Genomic DNA, 23,515 nt, shown 5'->3' on the forward strand with positions numbered 1-23,515 from the left:
CCTGCTTTTAGAAGTAATTGAATGAAAAATGATTGTAATTTAAGAAAGCGCAATAAAAGGCCATCGGCATGGTTGACCGTCTGTGCATGAGAACTCCTTCAAACCAAAGTCCCGTCTACGACACAAACGGCCTTGCCCTTGACGTCTCCCTTTTCCAAGAGTTCCACCATCTTGGGGACCTCGCCGAGGCCGTTGAAAACCTGGGTCTCGGCGCGGATGTCGTGTCTGGCGACGACGTCCAGCATCTCCCGAGCCGTGTCACAATCTCCGTACATGGTCCCCTTGATGGTCACGTCCCGCAGCACGACGTCCTGAAAGGGGACCGTGATCTCCTCGGGTTGGGCGGCCTGGACGACGGTGCCGTGCGTGCGGGTGATGGCGACCGAAAGGGCGGCGGTGGAAGGGTGGTCACTGACGTTGACGGTCGCCTCGACCCCGAGCCCGTCCGGGGTGAGGTTACGAACCTGGGCCACGACGCTCGTCTTGGGTTGACGGGCGTCCAGGACGTGGTCCGCCCCCGCGGCACGTGCGATCTCGAGCCCCGCGTCCCTCGCGTCGACGGCGACGACGTTGATCCCCTTCGCCTTTGCGAACCGGACCCCGAAGTGGCCCAGGCCCCCTCCCGCCCCGACGATGGCCAACCACCCTCCCGCCTCGACCCCGCTGACCGCCAGGGCCCGGTAGACGGTCAACCCGGCGCAGGCCAGAGGGGCCGCGGTCACAAACGACACGGCGTCGGGCACGACGCAACTCTCCCGGGAGTCCGCGACGTGGTACTCGGCGAAGGCGCCGTCGGATTTGATCCCGGTGGCCCCGTCGCTCTCGAGGCAGTACTGACTCCAGTTCCTGTCGGGAGGGGCGGTGCAGTTGACGCATTTCCCGCACGCGTGTAGTTTGATGCCCGTCATGACCCGGTCGCCCGGTTTGAAATCTCGGACCGCCTCCCCCTTGGCCACCACCACGCCCGTCCCCTCGTGGGACATGGTGATGGGTAACGTCGACCCGAACACCCCCGCGAGGACCATCAGGTCCGTGTGGCAGAGTGAAGCGACAGCCGTACGCAAAATCAAATCGTGCGGACCCAGTTTGGAAATGGTGGGTGTCGGGACCTTTTGGATTGCGAGTGGTGCATTGTACTATTTGTACATGTGTATCAGTGGATGGAGTCTTTGAAGAGGGAAACCTGATCGATGATACACGGGAGTGATCCAGGGAAGAACAATAGTAGTACGTACATTGACGACTTGAACGGCGAGCATTTCACTAGGGAGTTCTTCTTCTGATGAAGCCATGGCTTGTTTTCTGTGACCGTTACCTTGCGGGTCGAATAATTCGTTGTTGTCAACGGATCGGTCTCGGTCTGAGGATGTCTTGAACAGACGCACCGGATGCACTTATATACCCTGCAGGCTGTTCGTCCCGCTGAGATTTGTCCTTCCGTAATGAATGCTGGATGCCTCGAGTATGATGGCTGCCGACGGCCAAAAGCCGCAAAAACCGGTGTGATTGAATGGTATTACTGTCACTGTCAAGCTCACTGAATTGGTGTAAGGCGGATACTGTAGTTAATGTTAGTCTGATGGTTAGTATGACATTCGCTTCTCGATTTCATATTCTTTAAGAAATCGTACCCATGACCTCACGACGAAGTTGGCTTGGGGAATATCCGTGCGAATACTCCGGACTTCAATAAACCGCCAAAGCACCTCCGCAGACCCCCACATTGACTCGATATGGAAACCCGTCAACACACAGCGCCGACGAGATGGAATGACCTTGCCCGGACCAGCCTACAGGGGAAGGTTACAAAGAAGACCAAAAATATCAACGCCGTGCAACATTAGTCGTCTCGTACCGTGGACCTATACGTTCGCACCCCGGCTTCACATGGTACCCTTCTCTTCTCCGGCGGCGTTCATGGCAGAGACAGTTGCCTCTTTGCTGCTCTCCGACATTCCCAGCAAGATCTTCTGATGAAGCCAATGCGGCCAGCCTCTTATTCCTGTCACCGCGGAAAACGATGACGGCACGACTATCTGTCCACTGTTACCCGAGTACAATTGTCCCACGACGGCGTCCGCCACAATGTCCGGTTCGACCATGGGCGCTTTCAATCCGTGGGCCACCAGGCGTTGGACCATTGGCGTGCGAACCCATGCGGGCAAAACGACACTGTTGTTGTTCCCTCTGGTCAGAAAAACACCGGCACCTCACGGAGTCGCGCAATGGCCTCGGGTCAAAGCCCGGGTCCTGGAATAGGGAGAAAACTGCTCACCTGGTCCGCACCCTTTTCGCATTATAATAAGCTGCCAATTCCAGACCCAGGCCCTCGTGGAAGGCCAGGGCAGCCGCTTTGGACGAGGCATATGTCACATTCGCCGCCCGCGGGCCGTGAGCAGCCAGACTCGCGACGGTGACTACGTGACCGTGATCATTTTCGACCATACGAGGCAAAAACTCCTGGACCAGTTGAAAATGCGAAAAGACATTGACGGCAAAAGTCTTTTGGACGTCGTGCATCGGTATACCTAGAATCGTAGCGTCGAGAGCAAGAGCAGCGTTGTTGATGAGGACGGTCGGATGGCCATGCTCAGCCCGGATTCGATTGCACGTCGTCCGGACAGATTCCAAATCACTAATGTCAAGTTGATATGCAGACACGTTGGGAGCTGTGTTTTTCGAGAGCTCTTAATATCCCCCTGACCTGACGAAGAAAGAAGCTCGTTGGGACAATCGCTCACCTGAGTGTGGTTTTTCTGGACCGGTTATATCGAGAATGATGACTTTGACTCCTTTGGCGGCCAACCTTTCCACAATCTTTGCACCGATCCCTGAATTACCCCCTGTGATGACTACGATTTCCTTTTTCCAGTTCCATGTCGAGTTTGGAGTGTAGTGATTTAATGCTCTTTGTGACAACCACGCGTTGACAGTAGAGAGGGCGCGTATGCCAAAGAGGACCCCGAGGACAGGTAAGCCATATCGTCTAATTCTTTGATCTGAGGCGATGCGATGGTACAATGCCTCCATTGAGTTGATGTTGTTGATCACACCGGCATGTCACTCGGCGACGTGAAGGATGCAAGATGGCGCAAATTAGAATCGAAAAGACTCGTTCTCAACTGGGAGATGTTGTCGGGGGAATCAAAAATCACTTGTGATGATTCTGTGATGGATTGAAGAACCGTGATACGATCGTTGTAGTTATCAGGGCTTAATGTGAGTATTTAAAAATTCGAGTACGGAGTACCTCGGGAGCCATTCAGTTTCAGGCCCGCCGTCCAAGACCCTCAATAGGTTGATTGTGACTAGGTTCTAGTGCTGTATGTAAGCCAGGGACATTTGGGTTGGCAAGCATTTTTGTCGTTATTTGTGCCTTGCTCAGCTGAGTTTGTAATGTAAACACTCTAGAAAAGGCGGCAAATCTCACAAGGTACAGCGAAGAGATCTCGAGGCCGCGTACTTCTGGTGTACATGAGTACTCCATACTCGGGGCTACAGCCTTGTCGCCAAGTGGATTCGTGGGTACTGAAAGTAGTTCTTCGGGCTCGCCGGATGTGGTTAAATATGGCGACGACGACGACAATATTTAACTAATTGCTTACTGCACAATATATCAGACATCGTTACTCGTGTTTACTTTTGTATAGTCACATCACTTCCTACAGCATTCAGCCTTGTTTTTGATTCTTGAGCAATGTATCGCAGACACTTGACTGTACATATGAAGATCTGAAGCTACGACAAGCTTTTCGGGTACATGCATTTCTTTGGACTGATTTACGAACGAACTACACATGGATAAGTTTTGGGATTTAAACAGGAACAAAACCAAAAAACATGAAAATATCAGCGGCTTGGAGAGACGAAAGTCCTCAAATGCAAGAACACAGAGATAGAGTGTCGACGATCTCGAAACAGATTGCTCAATTCAACGCCTCAGACGCGCCATTCCGAATCTTCCACGGCAACACCAACTCGACTCGACCCAGCGTTCGGACCAAGACAGGTACGGTCGACATTTCAGCACTCAAGAACGTCCTATCTGTGGATACGTCCTCAAAAAAATGCCTCGTCGAGCCCAACGTACCCATGGACGCCTTGGTGGCCGCGACATTACCTCACGGGCTGGTACCTCCTGTCGTGCCCGAGTTCCCCGGCATCACGGTCGGAGGTGCCGTCGCAGGCACGGCGGGGGAGAGTAGTAGTTTCCGACACGGCTTCTTCGACAAGTCGATGACCTGGGCCGAAGTCGTTCTGGCCGACGGTGAGGTGGTTGTCGCTTCCAACGACCAAAACCAGGATTTGTTCCTTGGGCTGGCGGGGACTTTTGGTACATTGGGAGTGGCTACATTGTTTGAGATTTCCCTTGTTCCGGCAAAAGAGTACGTGGAACTCTCTTATGTTCCAGTCAGTAACATTGAACACGCCCAGCGAGTCATTCGACAAGTCTCTGAAGAAGCCGACGAGATGAACTTTTTGGATGGTATCATGTTTGGACCGGATAAAGGTATTGTCATGGCTGGGAAGTTTGTAGACAAAACCACAACGACCGTCGCCGGCACTCCCCTCCCTGTAGTAACGTTTACTGGAGCATGGGATCAATGGTTTTATCTACACGCCGGACAAGTCATGGACGAATACTTACCCTCGGCAGCCTCAACCCCGGCTTCTCCCACTGCTAGCTCTTCTTCTTCCAAACTCGACTCTATCCATATCGTCCACCGAGACCTCATCCCATTACAGGATTACCTGTTCCGTTACGACCGCGGAGCCTTTTGGACCGGTAGATTTGCATTCACCTACTTTTTGACCCCCTTCACTCGGCTCACCAGGTGGTTGGTCGACTATTACATGCACACCAGGGTCATGTACCACGCCTTGCACCGATCCGGACTCATGCAGAGGTTCATCATCCAAGACATGGCCTTGCCGAACCGAAACGTACCCGACTTTTCCCACTGGTTGGACCTCGAGCTGCCACACATTTACCCACGTTGGTTGTGTCCTCTCAAGACCGACGAGACTGTCAGTATGCACCCTCACTTGGCTCCTGCCGCTCGTCACAATGATGATGTACTCCTGAACATCGGAGTCTGGGGACCGACACCTCCCACCGTGACTCAAGTCAACATCAACCGTCGCATCGAGTCCAAATTGGTTTCTCTCCAAGGAATGAAATGGTTGTACGCTCAAACTTTTTATACCGAGGACGAATTTTGGAACATTTATGACCGAAAATGGTACGAGTCGTTGAGGGAAAAGTATCGAGCTCAGAAATTACCTAGCGTTTATGAGAAAGTAAGGACCAAGTTTGATGATGCTGGCGGTAACACCAACACAAACAATATCAGGCTTGGTATAGAAAAGGGATTCTGGAGTACATGGCCTTTTGCTGGTATATATGGCGTGTTGAGTGCCATCAAGGGTGGTGATTATTTGAGGAAGAGTACCTAAACGAGAGTTTCATTACCCCGGGGCGGAGACTGGACGATATCTACTCCGGACTCAGGTCAGGTATAGATGGGAACATTGATGTTGTTGTACATCTCCTGTACATATTCTGTACTCTGTTCACCGTTGCAATCAAATGAAATGATATACACATACACAATGAGCACATACTCAGTCGAACACATTTATTGGATTCGATCGGCTCCAAAAAATAAGCCACAAGTCAACAAGGTTGTCGAATCTCTATACTCACTTGCTAGGACATGCTTTGTTCGGGACGGGGATTTTCTTCTTCTTTCAAACTCGAATTGGATTTCATCATTTCGCTCAATCTTTGGCAAAAAATTCATGCATGTTCTGCTTGCTCTGCACCACAATTTCAAGGGCCGTTGTCCGTCACGTCGTACATGCAGGACAACAACAAAACACAATTCTCTCGCTTGCTCTGGCCATGGCTCCGGCTTTGAAACCAAGTATCGCTCCATGCCAATCAACCCCTTCCCCCCCCCAAAATGACCAAGTATCTAAGCATGTGGTAAATGCTCACGACTCTTATTTCAGGTCCTGTTTCCTTTCGGGACAACACATTTCTATTTCCGTGGCGACCCAAATCATCATCGTCGTCGTCGTTGTCATCACCATCACCGCATAATCTCATTCCAAATCAGAGCCTTGAGCTCTTCCTTGCTCAACTGATCTTTGTTACGGTCAAAGTCGAAGAACTCCTCAGGGATGGGCTCGGCGGTCGGTTCGTCATCTGGATCATGATATGGCTCTAGGTAGGGATGTTTCAGAGCCTCTTCGACCGTGATGCGCTTGACCGGGTTGAACGCCAACAATTTCTCCAACAGGTCGAGAGCGAGGTCTGACGTCTTGGGGAAAAGTGCCTTGAGTGGAATCTTCTTCTTGAACGGCAGGGAACGGATGTATTCACGAGCGCGTCTCGATTTGATGCCGTAGTAGTCTTCCATGGTGGGAGTTCCAAGAACGTCCAAGATCAAGGTCAGTTGATGATGGTCTGAAACACAGTCAGTAAATTCGTTCCCGACCACAACATGGTTTTCAACGTACAGTCTTTTCCTGGGAACAATGGCTTTCCACTCAGCATCTCGGCGAGAATACATCCAACACTCCAGACATCAATCGCCTTTGTGTACTCCTTGAAGGTGAGCATGATTTCTGGTGCCCGATACCATCTGGTGGCTACGTATTCCGTCATGAAACCCGAGTTGTCGTCCGTCGAGGCCGCAGATCTTGCCAGACCAAAGTCACAGACTTTCAGATCGCAATTCGCGTTCAATAGGAGATTCGAAGGTTTCAGATCCCGGTGTAGGACATTTGCAGAATGCATGGCCTTGAGGGCGCGTAGAGTTTGGTAGATGAAGTACTGGCAATGATCGTCAGAGAGATCTTGTGTCCGGATCACACGATGCATGTCAGTTTCCATCAATTCCTGTAAACTATTAGCCCCGTGTTTCTGTAATGGTGCCCGCGCGGTGTGACCAACCTGGATGAGATAAACTTCTGAGAAGGACTCGTAATTTCGTGGTTTTTGGATATCGAGGATGGATATGATGTTTTCGTGGTTGAAGTATCGTAGCAGTTTCATTTCTCGTAACGTACGTAGGCAGAACATGGAGTGGTCAAAAGGGGTGATCTTCTTGATCGCGACCTTCTGATTTGAGGGTTTGTGTAGGGCAGAACTGCGATTGAAATCAGTGACTGTATCTCTTGCTGGGACGGACTCACTCACCAAACCACACCATACGCACCCTCACCGATGACATCTTGAATGTCGTACTGATCAGAGACATTAAAAGAAATCTTTCTGGAACCCCCCGACGGCGCGGACTGTTGCTGTGGCTGGCCCATATTCCTAACTCGTTTTGCCGATCAAGACGAACTTCAAAGATATCTTCCTCTTCGTGACCAGAATACTCTCACTATCCAAACAAAACAATCACAATTCCTGCGAGAAGGGGGCGTCGACAGAGGTTGTTGCGTGGTGCGAGGTTCGAGAATTACCGAGGGAGGATTGGCTTTCTTTGTGCTTCACCCTTTGTTCGCTACCGTTTTCTGGAATGTGGATCGAAATGCGGTGTAGGAGTCGCCGCGCGCGCACAAGGTGATGAGAGGATCAAGGACTCGTCGATGTCGAAGAGACTTTTCGAGGGTCACTGGTGCAAGGAGGTGTCGAGAGAGTACTGCTGTTAGAATTAGTCTTCACTGGCTTGCTGAACACAAAAGTCCCCCCAATCCTGCGGACCCTGTTACGCATGAGTCTTGTCTCACCTCAAACACTTCTTTCTACCTCGCCTGCGAATTCCGCACCAGCGATAGCCCAAGGCGGTCAGATAGCCCCAGATAGGTCTCCTACTTGCGAAGAGTGGGGTTGGATTGCTAAAGGCTGCGGAGCACAACGCCAATGGTGGTGGATAGGTGGTTACTCTAGAGAAGAGAAGTAGTGACAACAGCGAGCGATTGACAATGATCAACGCAGGGAAAAGGAGAGAACTCAGGGCAAGAAGAAAAAGACACAATGTCGGAGAGACGGATGTGACGAGGTGATTAGAAGTGAAGACTGAGAGGAAGAGAGAGACCCGACAGATGCGTGACCTCGATGACTTAGTACCTTGTATTTTGTACTGTAGGGTCGAGTTTCTCAACTTCACACATTTGTTCTTCACACCCGCTGGTCGAATTGAAGGACGTCTGGCCGTTTAGCCGCCCACATTGGCCGAGCTAAGGTCATGGAACTGCCCGCTTACTGGGACACGCTATACTTGATGTTTGTCTAGTCTATACAGGGGCCGTCCATCTGTGACACCTAGTCGCCCGTCGTCCACGCCTTGACCAGAAGTCAGATCAGTGTTTCATCCTAGTTTGTCGCGCAGATTCCGTCTCCCGAAATAGGTCAGAGACATGCGGGAGCCTCAGCAGTATCCGAGCAGCCGCACAGTGATACAATATGGTAAACATAGCACAGCTACAGAGGACGGACTGTCATGGTGTCATTGCAAGGTCAGTGCGGTAGATGGATGTCCTTGTATTTCACTCTATGACATTTTTGCTAGCAACCAACATCTTTTCATTGCATCACCTGCCCGTACTGTTAGCAACCCCCTCCCCGCCCCCCGGTCTTTGAGCGCTCATGACTGTACCTTCTCGCGCATCTGTCCCATCCACTGTTGAAGGCTGACACCTTGATCCGCACGATCTTCCACCAGCATCGTTTGTGCCCATAACCTTAATCCAGGTTCGCCGTCTTCTTTCACTACGTAGAGGTGAGGCACAATAATGCTTCCCACACCCTTGGCACGATGGTCCCGACTCTTGGAAATCACAGCTCTAACCCGCTCACTAAAGTCGTTGTCCAACTCTGGCAATCGCTGCTTGCCCACCTTGAGCTGACTCTTGTCCGACATGCCAAAAACATCCATGATGAGCTGTGAAACAGCATCGCGTCCAACCCACAGGAACTGCGTCTGGCCGTCATCAATCAGGTATAGCCCGTAGGGCACAATGCGCTCCGAGGAAAGGTTGACTGGCGGTGGGAGGATAATCTCTCCAGATTCCTGATTGACAGCTCCAGCGTCATCTGGCATATCGTGAAGGGAGTACATCTTCGGGTAGATGTATTGAATCAGCAGGGGTAATGGTAAAGTTGATAGTAAGCAAAGTGCGGCGGAACGCATATCGCTAGGAATTTGTGAGGAGCGTCTCAGGCCAAGGTTCTTGGTGAGCGCAAGGAACAGAACAGGTAGGCCTCGAAGATTAGCAGGAAATTGTAGACCGCCCCCACCCATGCTGCCACCGGCTAGCTCTTTCTTGTAGGTCGAAAGAAGCTCGACCAGCTTATTTTGGACCATGTCGCGCGCACTATCAAGCCCACCATTGAGGACGCGCTCAACTGCCTTGTGACTGTAGTAGGTGGTGATGGCCTGCTGATCCGCCGATGCATACACATCTGATAACTGTTGGGTGGTTGGCAAAGCTAGAGTCATAACCCGGATACGTCGTTCGCCATTGCATGTTGTATGTAGGACAGCTGTCTGCATACATACAACCGGCTTCGTAATGGTCTCGTCGATGGCAACTTCTACCACATAGCTCTGATCTCGAGGAAATGCTGGGAAGGCGCACAAGTCGGAGCTTCGATTGAAGAAGTTACCGTAGAAGGTACTCATTCTTAGGCCGGTGGTTGCTCGAACACGGAGAACTGCCTCAAGGCCGATCTCGGCAGAGAGGTAGTCAGAAAATTCCTTCGCAAATTTCATTGCATCATCCTCCCGAGCCGCATTCCATCCTGGATAGAAGTAGGTTTGGCCACCGGTGTATCTCGGGAGATTGCTCAACGAAGCCACATCTTGGTACTGCGAGGAGAAGAGGAACATGTCCACTGAGATCTGCTGCTTCGAGCACTCGACCGCAAAACTCTTGTAGAAGCTGTTGCTAGTTTGAAGAAGGCTGCTCTCTTTTGAAGTACCCAAAATCTTCTTATCCTCTCGCATGTCAAGTTTACCATGTCCAATATTGGGAAGAGACGCTGTGACCACGGTCATCTTACCTCCAACAGGGCCTATCAGTTTGTGGCCAGCTTTGAGAGCAGATCCCATCGCAGATGCACCGTTCTGTGTGTTTTGGAACATTTCTTGTAGCTTATCAAGGAAGCTCTCAATGTTTTCGCGGCACTCGGAGAGCGTTACAAGCAGATCTGCGGGCGTAGGAAGGAAGGCTTCCTCTAGATCGCTCACAACAAGCATGCTCGTTTGGGCGTTTTCGGTCCCGTCCCGGGGAATGTTGAAAAAGTGTAGGCTTGAGTCCACAGCGATAAAACCAAGTCTGGTACGGCGATCGGCGTTTGGTATTCTATCCAGACTTTCTCGGATACATCGTGCAGTCGTTGCCAAGAGGCCACTGGTAACCGCAGCGTAACTTACATCCAATAAAAATAGGTACACAAGTGGTTGTGGCGGCCGGACCATGTACTCTTGGGGAGCGATGAATTCAACGACAGCATGATTCAAATCTGGTCTTTGCCATCTATCCAGGCTCTTTTGTGCTGCAGCATCCCAATCAAATGCCTGAGGGACGTCGTTGGTGAGATTACACATATTGCACCTCCATCGATGTCCGTGGTCCAGGAACGTCACAAAGGGGTTGATGTACGATCGGCATCTTCTGCAGCGCGATATCACTTGATCGGGTACAATCGGTACAGGATCTTCAACATCATGCAAGGAGGTATATGGCTGGATGACCAGCGCGAACGGTAGTTTCGACTTCTTCAAGAGAGAATGGGTGGTGGGGACGGCGTTGAGAGAAGATCGAACATATTTGGGCGGGCAATTGGCAAAGGGCGAAGGTGTGACGCTGGTCTAGATCTTGGTCAGGATGAGTTTATAAAATAGAGGGAGTACACATACATTAGGTGGCAGGATGGCCGGTGGAGGAGGGTAATCCAGTTCCGCAACATTGAAAGGCTGGTTGGACAAGTCGGTGGGATAGAGTTGATTGAGGACAGGGGCTCGCTGCGGCTGTTGTGGCGCTGCAGCTACAGGGGGCTGTTGGGCAATGTTCATTTGGCCAAATTGCTGAGTGACGCCGGCAACCCCTGGTGTAGGATAGCCTGCAGCTGGAGGCTGGTACCCGCCCGCCGCTTCCTGGCCGGGATACATGGGAGTTGTGTCCTGTTGGACTGCCACTGGGTTCTGTTGATATCCACCTTGGGGATAACCAGCGGCATCCTGCTGGGCAGAATAACCTGGGTATGCACCACCAGCCTGCGGTTGACCTCCCAAAGCAGCATTTGCACCTGCTCCAAACTCGTATGCTTGACCGGCATAAGCACGCTTCTTTCTGCCTCCATGAGCCTGTCCCTGTGGAGGCGCCGGCATTACGCCTGGCGGTGAAGTCGTCTCGTAGTTGTCATAGTTTTGCCCCGCGGGCTGTTGCTGGCCATAGCCATCTTGCGCCGGCGGTGTCGGCTGAGGATACTGCGACATAATGCCTCACGGTCAATGTGAATCAAGTCAGGAGACAGATGTGGTGTATGTGAGCGCGTGGCACGGAACGTAGGGCTGCGACGTGGAGGTGAAGGTGAGGCAGAGATGATTCGGCGAGATTGTGGGAGATTATGCTTGCGAGACCTCGTAAAGCATGGTGTCCATATCTGTCTAGAGTATCTCAAGCAGAATCAAGTGACAGTCGCAGAGTAGTTGTACGGAGAGAGCGGTTGTACTTGTCGCTGTCCTCGTGAGAATAGACAGATTGTCCTCAGTGTGGAGGAATTGTCTTTCGTAGACAGGTTGTGCTTCCGAGGTGTTGACCAATCACAATTTGGCCCACCACCAAGACTTGTTTATCTAAACACGACATCTCAGCATGAGTTCTAACAGGTAGTGACTATCAACTTGCATTTTGATACACTTCCTTGTGTTACTGATATTTAATGGCACAAATCGATTCATGCTACGACTCTGTCAGAATGATTCAGAATTAAATACAAGCCCAAGTAAGTTGCTAGGTCTTTGTGAAGAGGCTAAAGCATCTGTGAAGGCCATGCCTGTTGCGAATACAAGAGATAGCCTGGAACTATCAATGATAAATAAGTCGCTAATCACAAACAAACAGATTGCTGTCGCTGGAAATGCTTCTTGTTCTCGTATATGCTAAGGTATCTACGCCATGTAAATCATCATCATGGCTTGCTGTCATCAGATCTCGTGTGCCTCGTCATATGGCCTGTCGCTGGCTTTGGCCTTCTTTCGTGATGAAGAGCTCATCAACTCGAACAATCGGTTCTTACTGGGTCCGTCACGGCTGCCCGGTAATACTCGCGCCCGACTCTCTTCTGTAAAATCGACCGATGCTGTTGAGGAGTTTGTTGAATTGGTCATTGCCCGAGCGTCCGTTGCTCGTTGAGGAAAAGGGATACGCCGATCCCATGCGATGGATGCTGAGCTGGACGGTGTGGTGTCGCCCTCGCCGACATTAGGTGAGACTTCAGCATTTTTGTATTCGAAATTCGCAGCAGTATCCGCCGTTTGTGGCAGAGCTGTGATCTCGGCACTCCTCCGAGGCTTGATGATTGGCTCTCCAAATATGTTGCTAGACGAGCTGCTTTTCTCTTGTTGATCATTGAGAAGCCTCTCCCAGGCCGGCTGAGACCTTTCGCTAGGTCTTTCGGCCTGCTCAGCAGCTTTGAGACACTCCTTGCTCTTTGCAGAAAGGCTAAGACACAAAGTGTGGAAGAGACGGATAGGATCATCATCACCGGCTTCGTTGATGTTCTCGGGAATGTGTGACACCCACAGGTCGGCCAGTTGTGCCAACAATCTTGGGTAATCGAGCAAATATGGCAGGCTAGGTAGGCCTTCTCGAGATAGTGGTGGCAGTCGACTCTTGATTTGTTTTGGGGCCGCGAATTGAGGCTCGAGAGTCATGGAAGCCATCTGAGACGCGTCAACAGCACAAATTTCATCAAGGAAGTTTCGAAATTCGGTCGCCGAGGCAATCAGGAATTTGTTCATGGGTTCCATCCAGGGTTCCTTGGTCCCGAATTTGCCTACGGATGCAAGTGCATTCAAGGACTTGGCGATCAAAGTAAATGTGCGTTTGGTGCGATCAGGAGGAATATCTAATGAAGGAGTCAGTGTATATCAAAGAGACTCGGCTAGACAGCACATACCTGGAATCAGACCAAACAACTTGGGATTCAAGATTGCAGGGCAGAAGAAACGAAGGAAGAGGAATCCAGAAACGCTGGTGAGTTTAGCCGTACGAATAAAAGGTCCATAGCGATCCTCGGCGCAAGATCGTATATGTCTGAATATAAGTCTCAGTGGTAATGGACAACGCGCCACCGAGTCACGTATCGATTTCCAAATGGTGCTGGTCAGGAAGATCAGATTCGCCCAATTCTTCTCCAGTTGTTCGTTTGATCTAACCCTGGTAGGGTCAACCTCACAATCCGGATCGCGTTCAATGATTTTGCGCAATTTTTCACCCAGAACCTCCTCTAGATACTCCTTGCCTAATCGGCGCATATGAGCATCCAGGGCTTTCGTTACAAGGGAATTGCCCCGGAAGAGCAAATTGACTTCCATAGTGGCTGATCGACTTAGATCTCTGACAAGCATTTCGCGTTGCTCGGCAGACTCATAGGAATCGTTGGAATGAATGCGACCGCTAAACCTCATGCGCATGGGTTGGGTTTCTCGATCTGTGCCGTCAATTTCTTCCTCAATCAGACTGGCAAGCCAGTCATTCGCACAGCCCGACGCCTGAAAGATGTCTAGCAAGATATCAGACAGTTGTCGCAGATCTGGTCCAAGTGCACGAGAGATTTGCGTCGTCAAGCCGTTTGCAAAATTTCCTAGGAGAGCTCCAAGCTCTTTGTACTCGTCCTCCATCAATACCACGGCCTCCCGGAGATTAAATCTTACTAGGAGCGTGCCAACAGAGTGATCATTATTGTCGAGTAGCGGCCACCACTTATCAACCGGTGTCTGATTCTCCAGATCGTCCAAAGGCACGTCAAGCCGGCCGAATACAGGGTCGTGGGACGAGATCTCAAGACCGCCGAGGCCAGACAGGTAGCCAGCATCCGCAGAAATGTCATAAAGAGTGTCAGCCACCATGGTCCATTCTTTCTCGGCAGGATTCCCGAATTTGACAGCAATCGTGATGTTCGAGGCAGACGCTGGGACATCCTCCAGGTTGAATTCCTCTGCCCAGAAGGCCGCAGTCAGATTGGTCTTGGTTGTTGTACGTGCACGCAAATCATTCCCCAGCATAAGTTCAGCATATACTCCTTCCTTCGATTGTTCTTCTTTTGCAAATCTGGTCTTTTGCTTCTGTTGCTCCTGGGGGACCTGCGCCGCAAACTGCTGAGCAAACTTCGCTTCTGTGATTTTCACAGATAGCGAACGCTCAATTCGGAACATCCCTTGTAGTGATTGTGGAGATGGATTTCTGGAACCTGGCGACGACGTCGACTGAAAAGCTTCCAGAGCTTGTTCTGGCCCATACAATTCGGGCACTGTGAGGGCTCGAAGGAGAACATACCAAGCCTCAAGAGCAGTATTTGACTCTAAGCAAATCACCATAGGCCTCGAAAGACTTGCAGATGATCCTTGAATGCGATATTGTGGGTACACTGCTAGACAGTATGGCATGCGGAGCACACTTTCATCGAGTCTCTGCACGGCACTGCGGGAGAGCTCAGACAGATGCGTCACACAAAGCACCGTTGACTCTATCTCCCCCAGGATTCGGAATGTGCCGTTCTCATGTAGTGTACAGTTCACCCGTCGCCAGTGGTAGTTATCTTCTGTCATGGATCTACCAAGGCTGTTCGGTGATGACACTAATTGGGAACCTGAAGGTAGTGGACCGTCCCACAAAAGCATCTTCCCTACTTTAACAATTGCCGTACTTTTACCATTGCTCATATCCGACAACCTGCGTTGCGACACTGTCTTCTTGTCGGGTATGCTGAATGGTTGGGGTTTGGACATTTTGTTGTGGATGCCCTTGGGCCGCAAAGGTTGCCAGCAGAGAAGAGCTGCGAGCCAAGAGTCAAACGTTTCCGGTACGGGTGGTCGAAGTTGAAAACCTGTCGTTGAGGAAGCCACCAGAACACTCAAATACGTACTTTGAGTTTCATAGTCGTAGTGTGTTCTGACTGTACACCCTCGAAGATCGGAGATCAATACTGTAGACTGCGACACTTCACCTTTGGTCTGGCAGACAAGACTTCCCGGCGCAACGTTGATGGCGCAGTAGCCTGAAGCCCAGGCAGATGTATGTAGAGGCCTGAAGAACAAGATACCATGCATTCTTCCGCACGTAGTTTTCATAAGCTGCAAGATCCTAGCCGAGTCGATATCGAGCAACTTGGGCGACCGAAGGCCGCCAGCGGAACCAAACATTTCATTCGGCGAAAACGGTCGGCGCTGCACTTTTGGGTTTCGCGAATCCGCCTGTTCCATTGCGTCTGCACCACGGACAACCGAAGGGAAACCAATTGACCCGTAGTCCTCGTCTTGACGTTGAACCAGCGAAGGACTTGTCGCTATGGAACCAAGTCTCTTGCGGGTCTTTGTTATAAAAGATCCTGGCGAGGCATCTGAAGGTGCGTCATCTTTTGTGTGTGTTCTTGTCTGGGCTCTTCTCCTCCTTCTATCGATTGTGTTTTCATCATCGGTATTCGAAATCGAAGCGGAGGTCTCACGCCGTCTTTGGGAATTTCGGGATCGCGTCGAGTGTAATATGGGAGAATGGACTTGACTGCCGTCGGTGGAATCGTTGCGGAAGGTTGTGTAGGCTCCCGAATCGGGAGTGGCCGCACGGATCGTCCGCTGTTCATGTTCATCAAATATTCTACCATGGCGATCCTGCGAAGAAGTCTGCCGGCTACCTCGCCGCTGGATCACCTGTGGCCTTGACCTTGACTGGCTGCTGCCATTGAGCGCTTTGTCCCAGTCCCGCGGCTTCATGGCTGCGATCACAGTCGTCTTGAAGCGTGGAGCAGAACAAAGTTTGGGATATAGGTATCCTGTCACCAGCGACAGTCTCTTAGTCCTTTACAATCGCGCACAATATGCGCATATTTGATCCCTCGACAGGTTGCGGACTTTGCACCACCAAGCATTTGCGCTGTGATTCGAGGACGTCGAACGGGCAAAAAAGGTCTAGTTTTCGAAGCTGTCAATGGAAGTCGGCAGCGGCGCAGTCTAAGGGCGAAAATTGATAGATTTATGTCAGGTTGGATGTAACCGAGAAGAGAGCCTGTGCAATACGAGGTTTCAGCCGAACGACTGGCGCGAGGGAGACTTGCAGTCTGTAGAAAACATTGGGAGGCGCTCGCTGGATGCAGGAGAAGGGAGAAAGCCTTATGCAGGAACGTGTGATGCGACAAGAATCGAGGCAAAAAGGATGTGTGGCACACCCAGAACAACGGAGGGAGCAGTTATTGGAGATACAAAGCCATACGGATTGATAGGCTTGCTGGTGGGCGGGCGTCGATGGCTATACACACTACTAATGCATCCTGTCGTCGCTGGGCTCTCTAGTACAACATCTATTGTGCTATCCGTTCTTCTAAAGGGATTGCGGGCTTCAACCATGTTGTCTCCTGTGGGGTGGACAGGGTGCTATTCCCAATTTATGAACCCATTCCAGGCCCGTCGCTCAAGTGCTGCAATGTCAACCTCGCTAAGCGATATTCCCCGTGCTTTAGGCATGGTCAATCAGTGTTTAGTGCCCTTGGACGAACTAGAGTGCGTCCAGTGCCCTCGATGATTACTTTCTCGCCCACTCGAGATCTCTCGGTATCATCTCAGTGTAATTCCTTGCCCGCCAGGCGAGATTCAGCCAATTCGCGGATGACTCTAGATCTGAGACAGTGTGCCTTGGACTCGAAGTCTACGCTTCCCTGCACATCCTTCTTATCTCTGAGAGAGAATGGTCATTTGCAGCCGTGCAGGTGGTAGATACAATGCCTTGGTACGAGCGGAAGAAGGGATTCAGCCGGAGTTAATGGAGTTTGGTGCTGGAGACGCCAAGACTTAGCCCGATCACATGACTTGTTAGAATCCCGCCTTCCCTAGACGACTTGGAGATTCATCGCCCGCGCCAGAATTTCATCACTATTAACTAGATCAAAAGTATCAATCCGCCTCCCAAGTTCGCTATCGGACATCAGTGTGGTGTCATCGAAGCCGCCTTGACGCTCATCATGTCGGACGGTAAGAACAAACACCGCGTCTGTTCCAGCGACCAACTGACTCCTTCTGCAGCCGACTTCGAGACCGTCCGGCGACTACAGGCTGAGCGCAACTCTCAGGCTGCTGGTAAAAAAGGTTCCAAAACCTTCGATCCGTCTAATCAGCGCACTGATTCGTCCACCAAGGTCTCTTTGACCGAAAATTTCGATACGAGTCTCTACGATAGAGATGGCGGCGACAAGTTCGCGGGTTATCACACCTCACTTGCTGTCGATGGCGACGATGAAGAAATGCCAGATGCGGACGACAGCCGGAGATTGATAGGACAGTACACTGCGACAAATGAGCAAATGAAAGAGTTTTCTACGGGGAACGGCGTGGAAGAAGAAGATATTCTGCTTGGACGTGAGAAAACTGCCAGGATAGCAGATCGCGAGACTGATTATCAGAAGCGAAGATTTGAACGAGGCCCCCTTACGCCCACCAGAGCCGATCCATTTGCAGCCAACAAACATGCTGGGGTTGCCGAAGGTGCCACGTATCGAGAGGTGATGCAGTTACAAGATCTGGAGCGCGAGGAGGAACGGGTAAAAAAGCTCATAGCTGAAAAGCATCAAAATGGCGAGGACGTGGCCGAACACAAGCCTACGCTGAAAGATGAAGCTGATAAGGAGAACGCCGATGCCGGCTCGACGGTTGAAGCAACAGGGCGGAAGCGAAAGAAGAGGTGGGATGTATCCAGTGACGCCACTCCTGCGTCTGAGACTACTGAAACCAAAAAGCGCTCCAGATGGGATCAGGCCCCTGCTCCCGACGGAGCGTCAGCACCTGCAAAACGGTCGAGATGGGATCAAGCGCCTGCACTAGACGCCACATCAGCCGCTCCTGTAGCCCAAACCCCAGCTCCAACTTTTGGCACAGACATCACCGGGAGAAACGCATCCTGGTCCGATGAAGAACTCGACATGATGCTACCATCTGAAGGATACACAATTCTTGAACCTCCCCCGGGATACGCTCAAATTCGACCAGTCGCTCGAAAAGTTGCTGCCACTCCTGCTGCCGCAAGTAGCTCCATGGGAATAGGTGGCTTTATGATGCAGGAACCAGAAAACCCAAGATCAATGGGGAAACAGCTTCCAACCGAGATCCCTGGTGTTGGCGACCTACAGTTTTTCAAGGCTGAGGATATGGCTTATTTCGGAAAACTTGTTGATGGAGCTGACGAAAATGCCTTGTCAGTCGACGAACTCAAGGAACGCAAGATTATGCGCCTCCTTCTCAAAGTCAAGAACGGCACGCCTCCCATGCGTAAGACAGCTCTACGACAACTGACAGATAATGCTCGGCAATTAGGCGCCGGCCCTCTGTTCAATCAGATTCTGCCACTACTGATGGAGAAGAGTTTGGAAGATCAGGAGCGACATCTGCTTGTCAAAGTCATCGACCGCGTTCTCTACAAGCTCGACGATCTTATCAGGCCTTATGTTCACAAAATCCTAGTTGTCATCGAACCATTGCTCATTGATCAAGACTATTACGCTCGTGTCGAGGGTCGAGAGATCATCTCCAACCTCGCCAAAGCAGCCGGTCTAGCGCATATGATCAGTACCATGAGACCTGATATCGATCACGTCGACGAGTACGTTCGAAATACTACAGCAAGAGCTTTCGCTGTCGTTGCGTCAGCACTCGGCATTCCTGCACTCCTGCCCTTCCTTCGCGCTGTCTGTCGAAGCAAGAAATCATGGCAAGCAAGACATACTGGAGTCAAGATTGTACAGCAGATTCCTATACTGATGGGTTGTGCTATCCTTCCTCACTTAAAAGGTTTGGTTGATTGTATTGCCGATAATCTCAGCGATGAACAAGCCAAAGTCAGGACCGTGACATCTTTGGCTATTGCTGCATTGGCGGAGGCTGCCAACCCTTACGGTATCGAAAGTTTCGATGATATACTAAACCCTCTATGGACTGGAGCGAGGAAACAACGTGGTAAGGGATTGGCAGGTTTCTTAAAGGCCGTGGGTTATATTATCCCGCTCATGGACGAAGAATACGCCAACTACTACACCAGCCAGATCATGGAGATCCTTCTGCGAGAATTCGCCTCGCCCGACGAGGAAATGAAGAAGGTTGTTCTAAAAGTGATTTCGCAGTGTGCAAGTACCGATGGTGTGACACCGGCCTACTTGAAAGAACATGTCCTCGGCGAGTTCTTCAAGAGTTTCTGGGTTCGCCGGATGGCGCTTGACAAGAGAAATTATCGCCAGGTGGTGGAAACTACTGTGGACCTAGGGCAAAAAGTCGGCGTCAGCGAGATTGTCACTCGGATTGTGAACAACTTGAAGGATGAGAGTGAAGCCTATCGCAAGATGACTGTCGAAACTATCGAAAAAGTGATAGCTTCACTCGGTGCAGCAGACATCAATGAGCGTCTTGAAGAACGACTGGTTGACGGCATCCTATTTGCCTTCCAAGAGCAAGGTATCGAAGATGTGATCATGCTCAATGGTTTTGGAACAGTTGTCAATGCTCTGGGCACTCGATGTAAACCATATCTCCCACAAATTGTGTCGACGATTCTTTGGCGATTGAACAACAAATCTGCAACTGTCCGACAACAGGCAGCAGACTTGATCTCTCGGATCGCAATGGTGATGAAGCAATGTGGCGAAGATGCTCTTATGGGCAAACTTGGCGTCGTTCTCTACGAATACCTAGGAGAAGAATACCCTGAAGTCCTAGGCTCAATACTGGGCGCCCTTCGGTCGATTGTAACGGTTGTCGGTATTAACCAGATGCAACCATCCATCAAGGACCTCTTGCCTCGGCTCACTCCTATTCTACGAAATAGACACGAGAAGGTGCAGGAGAACACAATCGACCTCGTTGGCCGTATCGCGGACCGTGGTCCTGAGTCGGTCAATGCCAGAGAATGGATGCGTATCTGTTTCGAACTACTTGATATGCTCAAGGCACACAAGAAGGGAATCCGTCGCGCTGCAAACAATACATTCGGCTTCATTGCCAAGGCAATTGGTCCACAGGATGTACTTGCCACTCTTTTGAACAACCTTCGTGTCCAGGAACGACAGTCCCGTGTCTGCACAGCCGTCGCCATTGGTATTGTTGCTGAGACTTGCGCCCCGTTCACCGTCTTGCCGGCATTGATGAATGAGTATCGGGTACCGGAACTCAACGTGCAAAATGGTGTTCTAAAATCGCTCTCCTTCCTCTTTGAGTATATTGGTGAGATGGCCAAAGACTATGTTTACGCCGTCACACCGCTTCTGGAAGACGCTCTTATCGACCGCGACCAAGTCCACAGACAAACAGCGGCAAGTGTGGTCAAACATGTCGCCCTTGGCGTGGTCGGTCTAGGCTGCGAAGATGCCATGGTCCACTTGTTGAATCTTCTCTACCCGAATTTGTTCGAAACCAGTCCTCACGTTATTGACCGCATAATTGAAGCCATCGAGGCCATCCGCATGGCTGTGGGTACGGGGATCGTGATGAACTATGTCTGGGCCGGTCTATTCCATCCTGCGCGAAAAGTCCGGACACCATACTGGAGATTGTACAACGATGCATACGTGTACAATGCGGACAGCATAGTGCCATATTACCCGAACATGAAGGATGACGGATTACCGAGAGATGAACTGTACATTACACTTTGAGTTGAACATTGACACGATTGAGGCTTGTCATACCAGGGCGCGTATCATAAGTGCTTCTAAAAGTCACGAAGCTGGCACAGATGCTTATACTTTTTATAGTTGAACAAATCAGCAGACCACGGGGGCTGTTTTCGGCCTTCCGGACTTTTATTCTTGTTAAGATGCCATGCTCGTACGGCCTCATCCAATAACGATGAACCTTTTTCTTCTGCCAGAAAATGGAATCACTTCTAGTGCTACTACTGTTGTATGCAATATGCAATGCGATAACTTGCCATTGGAGGTCCTTGTGTGTTTCATTGTTGGCATCCTACTTCTTTTCGATTTGTACATCTCATCCTGCACCGGCCGCTGCGGTCTCGAGCCTTCCTGGTTTGGAATTCAAATATGCGTTTCTGTGGCAGTCGGGACGATTCCATGTCAGCCTTAAGGACCTTTCTTGACACGGTGCACGTTTTTTTGTCGGTGGGAAGGAGGAAAAGGAGGGAGACTTTGTTACCTCTTCTCCGCCCACTGCATGATCCACCAGGCCATCACGAACGGCGGGACGACGTACAAGAATTGCGCCCTGGACCTTCGAAAGGTGTTGAAGACAGCGTTGTGCCACGCCCCCGCCAGGGGGTTCTGGCGGTTCGGCGAGAGTCTGTATTCCGCCACACCCTTGGTTTTTGGGATACGTTTATGGCCAAAACAATAAACGGGGCGGCTGGAGGATTTGGAAGAACGCGGTCAGTATTCTTTGATCTTTACGGAGTAAAGTACGCGAGAAAAACAACTCTGTGTGTGGGTGGAGAAGGGTTTAGCTAAAGGGAGGGGGAAAGGGAGAGAGATAGCGTACTGGCTTCTATAGAGGTTTTCGTTATATTCCATCTTCAGGTTGTAATGTCCGGTGGTACAAAGCAAGTATGTACTGTATGAGAAGAGTACATGGCGGACTAAATCGACCCGGGTACCATCTCGACCATATATATATATCTACGCTACGGCTGGAGCTGGGACTATGGAGCACGGGAGTATCAAGACATCCTTGTCCTCATTCCACCACGGTCACTTCATCACAGTAGCATATGGTACTACTACCTTGCAGTAAAAGTAAAGTAATGGTACAGTATACAGCGCCCCTGTGGGTCAAAAAGGGTCGAATTAGTCGTGGTATAACGGAACTTAAACCCGACACGGCAAGGCTCCGGAAACTTTCCCAAGGCTGCGAGACTCGATACGAGACCACACAGTACATACCTTGTCGAATTAGAAAAGAAGGCATCGTTCCGAACTGCTTAGATAGAACAGGTATTCTATTGATATACATGAGATGTTTGATTGTCCGCCCCCCAGCGGAGAGAGTCTGTGCTCCGAGTGTCGTACTCGTATCAAAGGGCCAACAGGTTCACTACTTACAGTACGGAGTTGTCAGGATCCAGTCTTTATTTCGCGGCTTCTCCTTTCTGAATCATGGCGGCATCTTTGCTAAAATATGCAACCAGAAGCAATCTTTGAAGCATCCCGTCTTGTTCCTTGCGAGGTTCTGGTCCTCCACGCTCGATGAATTCGTGCCACGATACGAGACTGCAATCGACACCTTCCCAGTGCTCAGAAATGACAGCTTGCCACTCTTCTTCCGTGTTGGCCTCCCACACGCCTGTTCTTGCGTCAAACGGGAGAGACTCGACCATGGGCCGGTAGTAAAAGTAACCACGGTCCACCATCTCCAAGAGGACTTCGACCATGATCACAAAAATGATGGTCCGGCGTGTCGTTTCGGCAAGCGTCCAGGCTTGCCACGGTGACAGGTGACCCTGGAGGGTTCGTGGGAGGTGGGAGTGAAAATGTTGCGTCCATTTGTGGAAGAGGAAGCGCAACTGTGCAAGACCGGAAATCTCGTCGCCTCCTCGAGCCTTGCTCAATGTCGAGGCCAACAGTATCGCCATGAGTTGGTGAAAGGCATCTAGGAATTGCGAGAAGGACGTCTGTTGTGAGAGGTCGAGGGACAGTAATCTGTTCTGCTTGGCTTCCATGACTGTCCACAGCAATTCTGCACTGACTTCTCTCTCTTGGGCAGCACCATCCTTGGAGTTTGCCCAGGCCAGACGTGATATCTGAGCATGGCAAAAAGGAGTGGTACGGTGTTGAAACGTCGCCAGTGGTATCTCGTTGAGCTGGGCAAAGGCCAATGCGAACGTCTCCGGAGTTGAGCAGGCTGGGAATTTGTAATTCGGATCCAGGCCGTTAGGGGTATAGTTCTTGACGGCATCGGCGTGTGCTGCTTGTATCGAGTCGTACACGACGGCGGGAAAAGGCTCCCGGACTACTTGGGGTCGAGAGGCGTCGGCGGGCCCGTGAGGTCTCTCGGTGCTCGCACTCGTACTTGTATTGGTGACTGGCTCGAGGTCATATTTGCAGTCGATGCCTTTCTCTAGACATCTCGGACATTTCGGAAGTTCAGCACGACAAGGCCGTTTGGCTTTTCTGCAGGCGTGACATGCTTTGCGCAGAGGCGTTGTCATCGATCATGAAAGAAAAAATTCTTTATCCTGAAATGTCCCCGTACTGTTGACTCCGCTGGTTGTGATTACCTCGTGATACTTAGCTTGACATTTCCAGAGAGAGAAAAAAAAGACTCGGATCTGCGCGTGAAAGGAGCACAGA

General features: G+C 50.9%; 8 protein-coding genes across 9 annotated transcripts; 2 read left to right on the forward strand and 6 right to left on the reverse strand.

Moving 5' to 3' along the window:
* Nucleotides 1–32: 32 nt before the first annotated feature.
* On the reverse strand, nucleotides 33–1,292 carry PV06_04305 (uncharacterized protein; the record flags this gene model as incomplete). The annotated part of the gene is made up of 2 exons (XM_016405181.1): nucleotides 33–1,136; nucleotides 1,236–1,292. The coding sequence occupies 2 exons, from the start codon at nucleotides 1,290–1,292 to the stop codon at nucleotides 99–101; spliced, it is 1,095 nt and encodes a 364-aa protein (XP_016263387.1). The 3' UTR covers nucleotides 33–98.
* Nucleotides 1,293–1,386: 94 nt separating this feature from the next.
* Nucleotides 1,387–3,201, reverse strand: PV06_04306 (uncharacterized protein). Its single transcript, XM_016405182.1, has 4 exons — nucleotides 2,742–3,201; nucleotides 2,276–2,669; nucleotides 1,632–2,172; nucleotides 1,387–1,559 (listed from the first exon to the last, which is right to left on the reverse strand). Exons 1-3 carry the CDS (start codon nucleotides 3,028–3,030, stop codon nucleotides 1,884–1,886), a joined length of 972 nt encoding a protein of 323 aa, XP_016263388.1. The 5' UTR covers nucleotides 3,031–3,201; the 3' UTR covers nucleotides 1,387–1,559; nucleotides 1,632–1,883.
* A 428-nt stretch (nucleotides 3,202–3,629) lies between these two features.
* Nucleotides 3,630–5,523, forward strand: PV06_04307 (uncharacterized protein). Its single transcript, XM_016405183.1, has one exon. It carries the CDS (start codon nucleotides 3,841–3,843, stop codon nucleotides 5,455–5,457), a length of 1,617 nt encoding a protein of 538 aa, XP_016263389.1. The 5' UTR covers nucleotides 3,630–3,840; the 3' UTR covers nucleotides 5,458–5,523.
* Nucleotides 5,524–5,699: 176 nt separating this feature from the next.
* On the reverse strand, nucleotides 5,700–8,136 carry PV06_04308 (mitogen-activated protein kinase). Its single transcript, XM_016405184.1, has 5 exons — nucleotides 7,747–8,136; nucleotides 7,208–7,661; nucleotides 6,962–7,157; nucleotides 6,526–6,907; nucleotides 5,700–6,472 (listed from the first exon to the last, which is right to left on the reverse strand). Exons 2-5 carry the CDS (start codon nucleotides 7,324–7,326, stop codon nucleotides 6,096–6,098), a joined length of 1,074 nt encoding a protein of 357 aa, XP_016263390.1. The 5' UTR covers nucleotides 7,327–7,661; nucleotides 7,747–8,136; the 3' UTR covers nucleotides 5,700–6,095.
* A 345-nt stretch (nucleotides 8,137–8,481) lies between these two features.
* PV06_04309 (protein transporter sec24) lies at nucleotides 8,482–11,725 on the reverse strand. Its single transcript, XM_016405185.1, has 2 exons — nucleotides 10,881–11,725; nucleotides 8,482–10,832 (listed from the first exon to the last, which is right to left on the reverse strand). The coding sequence occupies exons 1-2, from the start codon at nucleotides 11,457–11,459 to the stop codon at nucleotides 8,604–8,606; spliced, it is 2,808 nt and encodes a 935-aa protein (XP_016263391.1). The 5' UTR covers nucleotides 11,460–11,725; the 3' UTR covers nucleotides 8,482–8,603.
* A 332-nt stretch (nucleotides 11,726–12,057) lies between these two features.
* Nucleotides 12,058–15,956, reverse strand: PV06_04310 (uncharacterized protein; the record flags this gene model as incomplete). Its single annotated transcript, XM_016405186.1, has 2 exons — nucleotides 12,058–13,093; nucleotides 13,145–15,956. The coding sequence occupies 2 exons, from the start codon at nucleotides 15,954–15,956 to the stop codon at nucleotides 12,171–12,173; spliced, it is 3,735 nt and encodes a 1,244-aa protein (XP_016263392.1). The 3' UTR covers nucleotides 12,058–12,170.
* A 1,159-nt stretch (nucleotides 15,957–17,115) lies between these two features.
* On the forward strand, nucleotides 17,116–21,504 carry PV06_04311. Of its 2 annotated transcripts, XM_016405188.1 has the most exons (2): nucleotides 17,116–17,591; nucleotides 17,639–21,504. In XM_016405188.1, the coding sequence occupies exon 2, from the start codon at nucleotides 17,738–17,740 to the stop codon at nucleotides 20,867–20,869; it is 3,132 nt and encodes a 1,043-aa protein (XP_016263394.1). In that variant the 5' UTR covers nucleotides 17,116–17,591; nucleotides 17,639–17,737; the 3' UTR covers nucleotides 20,870–21,504. The 2 variants fall into 2 exon arrangements, with proteins under 2 accessions (XP_016263394.1, XP_016263393.1); XM_016405187.1 differs by having other exon boundaries at nucleotides 17,116–21,504.
* Nucleotides 21,505–22,146: 642 nt separating this feature from the next.
* PV06_04312 (uncharacterized protein) lies at nucleotides 22,147–23,510 on the reverse strand. Its single transcript, XM_016405189.1, has one exon. The coding sequence runs from the start codon at nucleotides 23,371–23,373 to the stop codon at nucleotides 22,294–22,296; it is 1,080 nt and encodes a 359-aa protein (XP_016263395.1). The 5' UTR covers nucleotides 23,374–23,510; the 3' UTR covers nucleotides 22,147–22,293.
* Between the last annotated feature and the right edge of the window lie 5 nt (nucleotides 23,511–23,515).

The sequence above is a fragment of the Exophiala oligosperma genome, assembly GCF_000835515.1.
Source record: "Exophiala oligosperma strain CBS 72588 unplaced genomic scaffold supercont1.4, whole genome shotgun sequence".
Taxonomy (NCBI): domain Eukaryota; kingdom Fungi; phylum Ascomycota; class Eurotiomycetes; order Chaetothyriales; family Herpotrichiellaceae; genus Exophiala; species Exophiala oligosperma.

Coding starts and splice junctions, on each gene's coding strand:
- PV06_04311 (XM_016405187.1), top strand. CDS start 17,198: ATGTCGGACGGTAAGAACAAACACCGCGTCTGTTCCAGCGACCAACTG.
- PV06_04309 (XM_016405185.1), bottom strand. CDS start 11,459: ATGTCGCAGTATCCTCAGCCGACACCGCCGGCGCAAGATGGCTATGGC. Junction 10,833..10,880: donor CGGCCATCCTGCCACCTAAT/GTATGTGTACTC, acceptor ACCAAGATCTAG/ACCAGCGTCACACCTTCGCC.
- PV06_04307 (XM_016405183.1), top strand. CDS start 3,841: ATGAAAATATCAGCGGCTTGGAGAGACGAAAGTCCTCAAATGCAAGAA.
- PV06_04306 (XM_016405182.1), bottom strand. CDS start 3,030: ATGGAGGCATTGTACCATCGCATCGCCTCAGATCAAAGAATTAGACGA. Junction 2,670..2,741: donor TCCAGAAAAACCACACTCAG/GTGAGCGATTGT, acceptor CGAAAAACACAG/CTCCCAACGTGTCTGCATAT. Junction 2,173..2,275: donor GCGAAAAGGGTGCGGACCAG/GTGAGCAGTTTT, acceptor GAACAACAACAG/TGTCGTTTTGCCCGCATGGG.
- PV06_04312 (XM_016405189.1), bottom strand. CDS start 23,373: ATGACAACGCCTCTGCGCAAAGCATGTCACGCCTGCAGAAAAGCCAAA.
- PV06_04308 (XM_016405184.1), bottom strand. CDS start 7,326: ATGGGCCAGCCACAGCAACAGTCCGCGCCGTCGGGGGGTTCCAGAAAG. Junction 7,158..7,207: donor GGTGCGTATGGTGTGGTTTG/GTGAGTGAGTCC, acceptor TTTCAATCGCAG/TTCTGCCCTACACAAACCCT. Junction 6,908..6,961: donor CAGAAGTTTATCTCATCCAG/GTTGGTCACACC, acceptor AATAGTTTACAG/GAATTGATGGAAACTGACAT.